The sequence below is a fragment of the Syngnathus typhle genome, linkage group LG3 (assembly GCF_033458585.1).
Source record: "Syngnathus typhle isolate RoL2023-S1 ecotype Sweden linkage group LG3, RoL_Styp_1.0, whole genome shotgun sequence".
NCBI classification, from domain to species: Eukaryota; Metazoa; Chordata; class Actinopteri; order Syngnathiformes; family Syngnathidae; genus Syngnathus; species Syngnathus typhle.
Genome location: NC_083740.1, coordinates 4,919,071 through 4,930,852, shown reverse-complemented (window position 1 = coordinate 4,930,852; position 11,782 = coordinate 4,919,071). Strand labels below are relative to the sequence as shown.

Sequence of the window (11,782 nt, the reverse complement as noted above, 5' to 3'; positions counted from 1 at the left end):
AAAATCTGGAGCTGGCGAGAGTTCCCTAAAGCATCATTTTCAAAATGCTTCAAGGCATTTTCATTTGCTTAACTTTGTCTTGCTATCTGCTTCTATCCATCAATGGGCGAATCTTTTCATATTTGGCATTCTGAAGGATATTATTGATGACATTTTGGTTCACTCTTATCCTGTATGTATATTGTTTTCACCATAAAGTTTATTGTATTTGTATACGGCTTTCATATTTCAAGATTGCAATCCTCTTCCAATTTAGACCTGAAATAATCATTTAAAATAAGACAAATCCAGCAAATCATTTTCACAGATCAAATAATGATGCTCTTTTGTTGCATAATTTCACACTCTGGAGAGCCAAGTAATAGTATAAGAAATAAAGAATCACAAGGGTGCCTAAGCAGAGGATTTGCTGAGCAGCTCGTAAAAAGCCAGCGCTTGCAGCAGAGCGTCGCAGAGCTCTTCTCCTCCGCCTCTTCTGCTGCTCATCTGGAACCAGTTCCTGTATTTGACCAGCAGCTCTGGCGGGAAGTTGATCCGTGGCATCTTCTGTGTCACGGACTCCGTCATCAGCCGCCGCACCACCTGCGCCCCGCTAGTCCGTGACTCGCCCACCATGAGTCCAAAGTGGCGTCCCACGGCAGTCCGCATCATGTTTAGAACTCTGTCATGAGAAGATGCTGCTTAAGATGTCGGCGTCAACAGAAAGTCAACCTCAGAGAAAAAGCGTCGAACCTGGGAGGAATGTTGGTGCCCTGTGGGAAGTTTCTGGCCTCCAGGAGGGCAAACAACATGGCCTCCACCGCCCTCAAGTGCGCCATGACTGGGAACAGCGCCGTGTTCTGAACGGAAATGGAGGGCTTCTCGATGATGTAAAAGTCCGCCGAAGGGAGGAGGGACACCGCCGCTGACACCTGGATGCTCGCAAAGTTGCACGCCATTTTTGCACCACGTATTAGGTCATCCATTAAAGAACAATGAAGAAATCAAGAACGAGACTCACGTCGTTTAAGTATGACGACGCCATGTAGGTGCCCTTTAAGAAGTTTGGACAATCAAGGTGCTGCCAGTCCATGACGGTCATCCCTCGGCCCACGTGCGCCCACGCTATTCGATTAGTGGCGCACACGAGTGAAACGATGGAATTGGCATCCTGGATTTCGCAATGACATCATAGAAACAAGATTCATCAAACAATCCAACAGTATCTTGCCAATTACATTGTGGTCTGTGGCAAAAAGAACCATCCTTGCTGGTGTACAGCCACAAGGATCTTTACCTCCAGCCAGGACCTGTCCACCTCAGGCCTGATGAACTTTGCTAGCTGGATGCGCACCCTCTTCCTCTTCCCCGGGTTGAGGATGGACTCAAACACCACAAGAGCGCTCTTGTGCTTAAGCAGCGGCACGTTAACCACGCTCTCCAGTGTCTTAAAGGGGCCGTGTTTGCTCCGGTACTCCACGATATTGGCCGACTTACGCCCTCGGAGGAGCTTGACGCCCGCCAGCTCGGTGAGCGAGGCGTTGTTGAGCAACGTAAGGATGGCGTCGCGTTGTTCCGAGGAGTAGCAGGCATCGAGAGGAGCGGCGGGCCCCTCGCTGTCATCGTCCTCTTCGCAGGGTGGTGAGATGGTGCTGTTGAGGCTCTCGAATCCCGCCACTGGGATTCTGCTCCTCCAGCAGCACGTGCACTGAAGGTAGCGCAACTCCATCTCGGAGGGGGAACCTGGTCGCGGGTACCGGAGCAAGCCTGGGGGACCAGTATACGGACCTACACAGGGAACGCAAGCTGTTTATTACGGCTGGTAAGTACACATGTTTGATTAAACTTTTCAGGTATCTGTTTTTTATAAACAAACAACTTTTACTCCGAAAGTTTAAAAACCATCAGCTGCACTTTGGAATTCTTACGCTATTTTATCTGCTTAGTTGCCTATTCATGTGGATTAGAATATAATTCAGAGCATTTAATTCAACAGCCGTTTAGATTCGGACACATCATGAATATGCAGTACTCTGTCAGTGTAAGACACCAGCTTTGATTTTCCAAAATCTCCTCTTTGTCCTGGGGGGGGGAAAAAGTATACCTTTAAGATGTGCCCGCCCCCACACACACAAACACACCCATTTGTCATTCTTGACCAATTTGTATTATTTGTCGTCGTCCACAACGGTATGAACGCGTGTGATCTAGACAGTGAAGACTTTTACCACCTTTGCCATTCTTAGTAAGTTTTTCATTTTGCATTGGATCGATCGTTTTAAAACAGCGTGAGCAAACGTGTTAGTTGGAAACGATTTGACATGTAAATCACAATTTGTGGTAGAAAACTATCCAGGCGCTGCAGTGAAATAGGTACCTGAATGCTACTTACGGCTATGGGCAACAGACGACAACACTCGCCTGACGACCCACATGTTTACTACTGAAGTCTTTCAAAACTAATTGTTATATTAATTGGGTCATTGCGTTAAGTATTCTGTTGTTCGGTCCTGTAGTTGCTGTCCGATGCGTTAAAAATGTCCGGTGTAAACAAGCACATGGCTTTACGTTCCGTAGATCTTTTTTTTTCCATATCGTTTTGTCATTTTTATTTTCCAAACCGCGTTAAAAAAATGGACTTGATCTGTATTTACAATAGCAGAATTTATGTCAAAGTTGAAAAGTTATGTTACGTTACCTCCTGGCCTGTTTTTTTCTTATTTTTAACTTTCCTGTTGTCATAACTTTTTGAACATCAAACCGTTTGTTCTTATTAGGGTCGTGGGAGAGCTGTAAATTTAAATTGTAATGTAATATTAATAAAATAAAAGTGTACGGTTGTTTTAATAACTTTTAGTTTGTTTTTTCAGAGGTATTTTTTCTAGTTATTTATTTATTTATTTTGCAATCGTCACTTCCCTATCTCGGTCAGCTGATTTGGAGGGGCGTGGTCAAAGAAACTAGCTACCTCCTGCTAAATTCCGTCAGAGTAGATTAGCCGAGCTCCCTGTACTTACGCCGAGGGTTCGCTCTGCACTTTGTGTCTTACGACTCACTTGGTAACATAAACAGCGTATCTTACAAATATTTTTGCTTTTCCACTTGCTATCGGCGCCGTGACATGCAAACGTAGCGGCTAGCTAGCTATCTTGCTAGCTGGAGGCTTGTGCGCGTCCTCCTTGCCCACGGGAGCATAAATGTGTGACAAGTTGTGCGACCGTGGCGTAGGTGAACAACACACCAGGGACGATGCGCAAGGACGTCAGAATCTTACTGGTTGGCGAACGTAAGTGGACCTTTTCATTTATATGACTGCTATGCTGCGTAATGACTATCCGCATTACTTGAATATAACTGAAGGAATGCTATTCATTTCCCACAGAATGCGCATCCCTTTCATTATTGCAACAACCACACACATGGTTATAGTGTGTGTGGAGTTTGCATTTCCTTATTTGTTCTCACATTTGATTGATCAATAAATGTCCTTCATACATACAATTCTTAAAGACGCTACTGTAACATGACACCCAACAGGCAACCTGGATGTTTCCGCATACACCGTAATGCGTTTAGATTTAACTCTGTTGAAACATCTCTATTTTATTCATTGGTCAATAGTTGGTCTAAGGTTGGTGCATTGACCACTCAATTCCTGTTTTTGGATTAATAGCCAAGGTGGGAAAGACGTCACTCATCATGTCTCTGGTCAGCGAGGAATTCCCAACTGTGGTAAGGATGACTTTTTTTTTTGTTTTGGTTAGATTTCACAGAGAGTAAAAGTCATCTCACGAGAAGAGCTCAGCCTGACTATTGGAAGTGACGTGAATGTTTTCTGTCAGGTTCCTTACCGAGCTGAAGAGATAACTATTCCTGCAGATGTCACTCCAGAGAGAGTCCCCACGCATATTGTGGACTATTCAGGTACAATTAAAAGCCAGAGAATAGGCGTTTCTATTGTCGACCTGTCAGAAAGATCTTCATGAACTACACATGGCGTGTTTTAAGTAGCATTTCAACATTTGTTATTGTCACACATTTGTAGAAAAAAAAATACAAAGTCTAGCAGAATTAAAAAGCCAAACAAGTTATTGTTTGAAGATAAGCAGTATGTTGGTAAACTTATTTTTTAATGCTTGTCATTTGCCGCCATGCTGTCTACTGAATGTCTGCTTTTGAAATGAATTTATACATTTAATTAATGTTGAATGAACTGTCGTATTGTACTGAGTAATCGAGCTTATGTTTAAGTTTCAATTGTTATATTTTTATTTTGGTTTATCATACCCTTTGTCTTGCCTGTGCAGATGCTGAGCAGACTGATGAGCAGTTGTTCCAAGAGATCTCTAAGGTCATTATTTTTTTTCCCCCCTTCATGTAAAGTGAAGGACTGACTTCAACAAGTACTTACTGGCCTCCTGTCTCTTTTCCTGTAGGCAAACGTGATTTGCATTGTGTACTCGGTCAACAATAAGACATCGATAGAGAAGGTAATAATAATAATGACCATCCTGATGCTAATAGCTAGGTTCTAAAGCCTAGCTAGTACTGCTGCCACACAGTTCTGAGGTTCTGGGTTCAAGTCACAGTGCCGACCCTTGCCCGGTGTGGAGTTTGCATGTTTACCCCGTTTCAATAGACAATGATATAAAACAGCAATATGCATTGCAACGGGTGTACTAACCCTTAATATAACGGCGTAAACCGAGTATTTCTGGGAATAGTTTGACCACAGCATTTCTTTTGTTCTTTGGTTTAGGTGACCAGCTATTGGATCCCCCTCATTCTTGACAACACGGACAAGGATAGCAGGTTTGTGTTTTGTCTACATTTTAGAGAAGCACTTGTTTTGTTTTGTAGCGTTGTCAATCAAAACTGAGAATTGGTGTCAGAATATTTGGTGAAATGTGATTGGTAGATACATTTTTTTTCCACTTTTCCAGAAACGCAACTATTTGTGTACTGTAATGCGATAGAAAGTCATCTTTCCACAACGTGGCCTTTAATTTTCTATGTGTGTGTGTGTTACTGTGTGGCCAGGGTTCCTCTCATCCTGGTGGGAAACAAATCTGACCTGGTGGAGCACAGTAGCATGGACACCATCCTGCCAATTATGAACCAGTACAGCGAGATTGAGACCTGTGTCGAGGTGGGAAAGTTTTCTCACTCATCAAAGAGCGCAAGCGCATGAATCTTATCGACTCAATGCGGTCACTAAAAACGCATCATGAAATATTTTTTGGGTTTGCCATCATCATGCTGAATAGCAGCCACTGTTAGTTGCAGTAGCAGAACATTTTTAGCCCAATTTAATAACCTGCCATGCCATCTTAGTTTGTGATTTTAAACTTTAATATAAGATGGTTTAATCATCTTTTGGGGTTTGGAGACTAATCTAATGCTATTCTTCCGAGTTAATTTGTTCAATCTAGTGGCATACTAATGCCTTCCCCCATACGGGTCATCACCTGTCTTTTCGCAGACAGGATAATCAGAGCAGTCAGGGTGCTCAGACGGATCCTGTGTTTTAATACCCTGTCTGACCGCCCCTGACACACACACACGTGGACATGCACGTTGGGCAAGAAAATGTCCCAAAGCTTTTTTTTTTTTTTTTAAACTACAAAGTCATGTGCTTCCACCCTTTCTTGTTTTTAGTGCTCCGCAAAGAATCTGAAGAACATCTCTGAGCTGTTCTACTATGCCCAAAAGGCTGTCCTCCATCCCACGGGGCCACTTTACTGTCCAGAGAAAAAAGATGTAAGTTTTAAATAATGCATAATGAATACCTGATGAATTGTAGTACATAACAATGCTTAAGATCTCAACATAATGTGTGTAGTTCTTTCATGCCACACATTTATAAGTTTGAGACACTGACATTTTGATTTAACTTATTTTTTTAATTTAGCTGCTCTCTGTTAATTTCTCATCAGTATTTTATTCATTTATCTAGCGAAATAATAATTGTTAACATCCCATTTAAAAAAAAATCGAATGTGGCCCTTGAGCAGAAACATGTGAATGTAAAAGCATCGTAAATCTGTGTTTTTCTTTCTAGATGAAGCCACTCTGTATAAAAGCACTGACGCGAATCTTCAAAGTGTCCGACTTGGACAACGACGGTATTCTCAACGATAGTGAGCTCAACTTCTTTCAGGTAATGCTTCTCTTAGCTGATACTATTGAACATCGCCTGCTTCCGAAATGATTCAACAAATGTTGTTTTATGTCCGCATAGAAAACATGTTTCAACCTGCCATTGGAGCCGCAGGCCTTGGAGGATGTGAAAAATGTCGTGAGGAAAAATTTGAGTGATGGAGTGTGCGACAATGGACTCACTCTAAAAGGTTGCCACTCTTAAAAACCCGGGGGCTCAATTTGAGGACATTTCTATATCTCGAGTCTTAATATGAGCCATGTCGCTTCTTTCTATTGCCCTTCTAGGCTTCCTGTTCCTCCACACGCTTTTTATCCAGCGCGGGCGCCACGAAACCACGTGGACTGTGCTGAGGACATTCGGATATGACGACGACCTGGAGCTGAATCAGGACTACCTCTTCCCTCCGTATGTTTTGTCCATGCCGGCCCTCATTCTCAAATTCTTCTTCTCAAGTGACAGATGATTTTGACGGTGGTGTTACAGGCTGAAAGTTCCCCCTAACTGCACCACAGAGCTCAACCACACAGCCTACCTCTTCTTGCAGAGTGTCTTCGACAAACATGACAAGGTATAATCCTCGACTGCGTCTTTCTTTCAAGTCCGAAAAGCTGCTCAGCCTGCATTAGAGCCTATAACTTAAGTGCCCCCCCCCCTCACACCCACCTACTGAAGCTGACCCCCTGCTAAGGCTTGATTTCCCTTGCTGAGAAGAGAATTAGCGGTGAGCTTAGAGGGGAAAGTCCGACATTGAAAGTGTATCACGTGCTGTGCTCTGTCTGTGTTATCTTAGGATCGTGACTGTGCCTTGTCGCCGGAGGAGCTGCGGGACCTGTTTGATGTTTTTCCCTACATGCCCTGGGGTCCTGACGTCAACAACACGGTGTGCACCAATGAGCAGGGCTGGATCACCTACCAGGGTTATCTCTCACAATGGACGTGAGTGGCCTCTTTTCTAATATATGGGGGAGCACACATGAGGCTTGATCCCCATGCAGAAGACAATGATTTGGAGTTGAGATTATCTTCATTTGTGAAAATGTGGCGCTTTTAAATTTATTTTGAAAAATGGTCCACCATTTTAAAAAAATTTTTTTTTGCCATTTGTTTATTTTCATTTATTTGTATTTTTATATTTTATTGATTTTGTTTTGGCGGTCTAGGTTAACAACTTATCTGGATGTGCAGCGTTGCCTGGAGTATCTGGGTTATCTTGGTTATTCAATCATTGCTGAGCAGGAGTCCCAAGCAACCGGGATAACAGGTAAACTGGACCGATGCGTTTTTGTCTATTTATTTTATTTTTTATTTGGAATGATTGCGACTGGCGAGCATGTGACATCCACGGGTCAGGTCCTAATTCTAAATCCTAAATCTTGTGATGCGTTATAATTGCTTCCCCTACCCTGCCTCCATGCAGTGACCAGGGATAAAAAGATTGACTTGCAGAAGAAGCAGACACAACGCGGCGTCTTCCGCTGTAACGTCTTTGGAGATGTTGGCAGCGGGAAGAGTGGCTTTCTCCAAGCCTTTCTGGGGAGGAACCTAATGGTAAACCATCAAATGCGTCCATCGTGAAAAATAAATAAGGCAGCTATTTGTCATCGTGGCTCGTCTTTGCGTAAAGATAATTGATTCCCTCAATTGCACACTTTTGTGATTATTCTTGTTTCAGCACCAGCAAATAATCAAAGAGGAACATAAATCCTACTACGCCATCAGCACGACTTTTGTTTACGGTCAGGAGAAATATCTTCTAGTAAGTGTCTTGCTATAAGACTCATGACCATCTGAATGACTGTTTAGCAGAAGCAAAACTAAAGTCAACATTTTTTTTTCCCCTTCCCTCTTTTCATTCTCAGCTTCATGAAGTGTTCCCCGACTTGGACTATCTGTCTGACGCCGACCTGGCCTGTGACATCATCTGCTTGGTTTATGACGTCAGCAACCCGTACTCCTTCGACTACTGCGCCAAAGTCTTCAAGGTACGTGTCAACATGCCAGCCGCACTTAAAAATGCATAAATAAAATCCTGGTTTGTTCACTCATACTTTCATAGCAACACTTTGTGGACTGCAAGATCCCGTGCATGATGATCGCGGCCAAGTCGGACCTGCCCGAGACCAAACAGTTGTACGGCTGCAGTCCTCTTGAGTTCTGTCGGAAGCATAAAATGCCTCCCCCGCAGTCGTTCACCTGCAACACTGCCGGAGCGCCCGACAGAGACATCTACACCAAACTTAGCACCATGGCCATGTACCCGTAAGTGTGCGCTCGCCATCGACTCGCTCCATGTATGTCACAGGTGGTGCCACTAGGGGGCTGTATTTATTCGCTTTCCTTCCTTTCTTTCCGCAATTGACTTTCATTTCTTTCCTATTTTCTCTCCTTTCCAGATTTTCTTCCAGTCTTTTTTCCCCCCTTCCATTTTGTTTACTTTTTTTATTTCCTTGTTATTTTTTGCTTTTCTTCCCTTGTCTCTTCCCCTATCCTTTCTTTCATTGCTTTCTGACCGTTCACTTTTTGCCCTTTTCTTTCATGGCTTACTTTTTCCTTTCTTCCTCATTTCTTTTTCTTCCTTTCATTCATTTTGGAATCGTTGACCTGCTTCCTTCATTTTGTTCCTTTCTTTTCTATTTTTCTTCTTTTTTTCCATTACTTACCTTTTTCATCCCTCCCGTCAGTTCTTCTGTTCCTTTCTTGACCTTTGTCCATTCCTTGCTTCATTTCCTTCCTCTTTCCTTTCGTGTTTCTCCCCGTCTTTCCTCCCCCTTCACCTGCTGCAGGTCTGACTTAATATTCAACTTCTTTCCCTTGTGTGCGCGTCAGGAATCTGCCGGGGCTTGTCGTGGTGGATGTTGCACTACTTTGCTGCATCGCTCACTTGACTTCCCTCACTTCTCGCATCAGTACACTCGACTGCCCTGTGGCACTGCCCCCCCCCCCCTCATACAGACACAGACTCAAACACAGAGATGCTCACATCGGATCCATGTGGAGGCATCGCGCTTTCGTTTAACTGCATTTTCTTGGACTTGATGTCTCTATATTATTACCGTTTAATTCCCAGATTTCTACGTAATGTCAGGTCTTTCCATCTTTCTCGTGTTTCTCCTCAGCCACGCTCGACTGCGCTGCATGTGCACTTGTAATCGCTGCACCTTCTGCTTGTGTCAGAACCTGCTCAACTCCGAGCTGCTGCAGACGGTCAGGGCCAAACTCCACGCTGTGGTTCTCCGCAGGTTCTAAGCCAAGCTCTTCTTTTTACTCATCCATGCATCACTCTTTGCCCTCATTTCCAAACAAGTTACTTTGCAAGAGATGTATCAAAAAGTACGGGCGGGAAGTTGTACAAAAAAAAAAAAAAAAAAAAAAAGATGCCTTGGAAACTGTCATTAGGAGACTTTTACAATTTTTTTTTTTTTTTTTTTGTCTATTTCTTCCATATTCTCTTCGTAACTATATGCTTTTGCTTACATTCCTTGTCCAGCGTGTCGTTGAAATCATTTATATTTTCGCTCTCCTTTTTGTTGTCATTTTGTTTAGATTCTCATCTGCGGACTGTTATCCTTTCTCATCATTTTTGTCATCCTGTTTTGCGCATCCCCTTGTTCCCCACCTAACTGGCAAATCTTGGATGTGATGATTTTTTTTCTCCTCTTGTCTGTCTTTGTCACAGACATATGAGCCAAGCGGACCTGAAGAGCTCCACCTTCTGGCTTCGTGCTAGCGTTGGCGCCACCATGTTTGCCGTGTTGGGCTTTGCAATGTACAGAGTTCTGCTCAAAGCGCGGTGATGCCTCTCATTACCTTTCACAAACTCTTCTATACGTAAAGGAACAAAATTATTAAGACAGTCAACTTAAAGAAGACAGAAGAAAAAAAATGCAATTGTGCAATGTTTCTGTTTGAAATGTGTTTCTTTTTGCTTATTGTACATGTGTGGAGAAAAAACCCCCCAATATATTTATTTTGGAGGAATATAACAAGAAGCTGCGAATGGAAGTGTATTACAAGGGAATAAGGATCTGTTAGATAAAAAAAAAAAAAAAAAAGCGAGTGAACTTGTCAAACTGTGTAAGAAATGCAATATTTTAAATAGTGATAGTGTACATACTGTAAATAACTCTGAGCTTGACACTTAAGCATTGATAGTATTTATTTTTTGCCTTTTATGGCCAATCGAGTGGATGAGGAATTTGAACGGTTCAATTTACAGTCTTGCTGCAATACACTTGCATGTTTCATATTTTCTGAGCACATTCCACGCATAACTTGCCATCATTATGTGCTATGTACCTGAAAGTGCAAAAAACACCCTGGTGGTCATTTTGAAAGAACTTCCCTGCAGCAGAAGATACAACCATGTCTGTCTGTAATGTACAACTGCCCACGGTGCAATTGGATGTACAGTGTTTACCAGGCCCCAACTTTTGGAAACAATAAATCCAAAATTTTCTGTTTTCACATCATCTAAATTTTTCTATACATTATCGAAGCTTTCTATTCCAGCGGATTTAGGGAGCAAAAGAAACGTGAGGTGTTTTAACCACACAATAGTCAATTAAAGTCCAATTTAACAACTGTTTTCCCCCCGAACACTAGATGGCAGTATAGCAGAGAAAATCCAATTAAAACCAATTTAGAACACATTTGTTAAATCTTGCCATATTTTAGGTTATTCCCTCTAAAGCCTATTACTGGCCGTAGATATTTTTTTGCAGCGAAAAAAAAAATCTTGCTTTTTACACCATTTTATCACTATTGCAACATCTGCTAAGCTTCTGTCACATCCTCCAGGCACCCTCACTATTATGTGACGTCTCCAGTTAATATATGGGTGCTTGTCTGAACTTCCCCGAGCATTTATTTATTTTTATTTATTTATTATAGCTCACTCGAGGGAGAAAGGGTAATTTAGTTTCGGTTATAGAAACGACAGATTCTGCCATTAAGTTCACAATACAATCAGTATAACACTCAACAGGAACAAATACATGACTTTAACCAAGCGTGTGAGTGACAGTCAGCTGCTGAAATGGAGGAGAGAGAGGGGGGGGGGGGGGCTTTTCCCAATCTCCATCCTGGCTCTTCTCCCAATCTCCATCCTGGCTTTTCTCCCTCCGTGTGCGGAGCTCTGGAGCTGAACCAGCCTGCGGCGGAGGAGGACTTCAACACCGACATAGCAGACAGCTCTCACCACAACCCCCTGTGGGACTTCCATGAGGTGGAAATAGCAGACGCTCTAAACGGGGAGACGTGGGAAAAGGTATTGTGACGCACTTAAAAAAAAATAAAGCAAGCTTCAGTGTTTACTTACCTCAACCTGGTTAAAATAGCGTATGGAACTCAATGTAATGCACTGTGTTAGTCGATGATGTCATTTTTATTTATTTATTTTAAATTTCAGAGTCCTCGACTCCTCGCTGCTGTTGCGCAGCATCCTGGCTGCTTCTCAAACTTGGACACTTGCCTCCTCCTCTCCTAACTGGGAATTGATTTCTCCTCAAAAAAGGACTTTGTTCTAGGATTGATTTTTATTTTTATTTATTTGAGTTGACGAATGTGTCAACTTTTCCTCTAGCGGATGTGGAAGTAGCCTCTTCTCCGATGTTTTCTCCATCACTTGAACTCACCTCCCAA

At 42.7% G+C, this 11,782-nt stretch overlaps 2 protein-coding genes and 1 long non-coding RNA gene across 5 annotated transcripts; 1 reads left to right on the top strand and 2 right to left on the bottom strand.

The window, feature by feature from the left end:
* Positions 1 to 177: 177 nt before the first annotated feature.
* tefm (transcription elongation factor, mitochondrial) lies at positions 178 to 2,527 on the bottom strand. 2 transcript variants are annotated; one of them, XM_061273456.1, is made up of 5 exons: positions 2,372 to 2,527; positions 1,277 to 1,767; positions 1,001 to 1,150; positions 733 to 911; positions 178 to 661 (listed from the first exon to the last, which is right to left on the bottom strand). In XM_061273456.1, exons 1-5 carry the CDS (start codon positions 2,412 to 2,414, stop codon positions 394 to 396), a joined length of 1,131 nt encoding a protein of 376 aa, XP_061129440.1. In that variant the 5' UTR covers positions 2,415 to 2,527; the 3' UTR covers positions 178 to 393. The 2 variants fall into 2 exon arrangements, with proteins under 2 accessions (XP_061129440.1, XP_061129441.1); XM_061273457.1 differs by having other exon boundaries at positions 2,357 to 2,496.
* A 44-nt stretch (positions 2,528 to 2,571) lies between these two features.
* Positions 2,572 to 10,606, top strand: rhot1b (ras homolog family member T1). 2 transcript variants are annotated; one of them, XM_061273448.1, is made up of 19 exons: positions 2,572 to 3,265; positions 3,653 to 3,711; positions 3,822 to 3,903; positions 4,287 to 4,330; positions 4,416 to 4,469; positions 4,739 to 4,791; positions 5,020 to 5,128; positions 5,638 to 5,739; positions 6,041 to 6,139; positions 6,221 to 6,329; positions 6,427 to 6,547; positions 6,626 to 6,710; positions 6,933 to 7,078; positions 7,303 to 7,403; positions 7,560 to 7,690; positions 7,815 to 7,898; positions 8,002 to 8,124; positions 8,199 to 8,401; positions 9,819 to 10,606. In XM_061273448.1, exons 1-19 carry the CDS (start codon positions 3,229 to 3,231, stop codon positions 9,934 to 9,936), a joined length of 1,860 nt encoding a protein of 619 aa, XP_061129432.1. In that variant the 5' UTR covers positions 2,572 to 3,228; the 3' UTR covers positions 9,937 to 10,606. The 2 variants fall into 2 exon arrangements, with proteins under 2 accessions (XP_061129432.1, XP_061129431.1); XM_061273447.1 differs by lacking the exon at positions 9,819 to 10,606 and adding an exon at positions 9,259 to 9,528.
* Positions 10,182 to 11,584, bottom strand: LOC133150865 (uncharacterized). The gene is made up of 2 exons (XR_009713827.1): positions 11,460 to 11,584; positions 10,182 to 11,384 (listed from the first exon to the last, which is right to left on the bottom strand). It is a non-coding gene; the product is annotated as an uncharacterized LOC133150865 (long non-coding RNA).
* Positions 11,585 to 11,782: the final 198 nt, after the last annotated feature.

Bases quoted from the DNA above. Each gene is read 5' to 3' on its own strand.
- tefm (XM_061273456.1), bottom strand. From the start codon at position 2,414: ATGTGGGTCGTCAGGCGAGTGTTGTCGTCTGTTGCCCATAGCC. The intron at 1,768-2,371 runs GTAAGTAGCATT...TTCCCTGTGTAG, and splicing joins GTCGTCTGTTGCCCATAGCC to GTCCGTATACTGGTCCCCCA. The intron at 662-732 runs GTTCGACGCTTT...TTCTCATGACAG, and splicing joins GGCACCAACATTCCTCCCAG to AGTTCTAAACATGATGCGGA.
- rhot1b (XM_061273447.1), top strand. From the start codon at position 3,229: ATGCGCAAGGACGTCAGAATCTTACTGGTTGGCGAAC. The intron at 3,904-4,286 runs GTACAATTAAAA...TTGCCTGTGCAG, and splicing joins GCATATTGTGGACTATTCAG to ATGCTGAGCAGACTGATGAG. The intron at 6,140-6,220 runs GTAATGCTTCTC...ATGTCCGCATAG, and splicing joins GTGAGCTCAACTTCTTTCAG to AAAACATGTTTCAACCTGCC.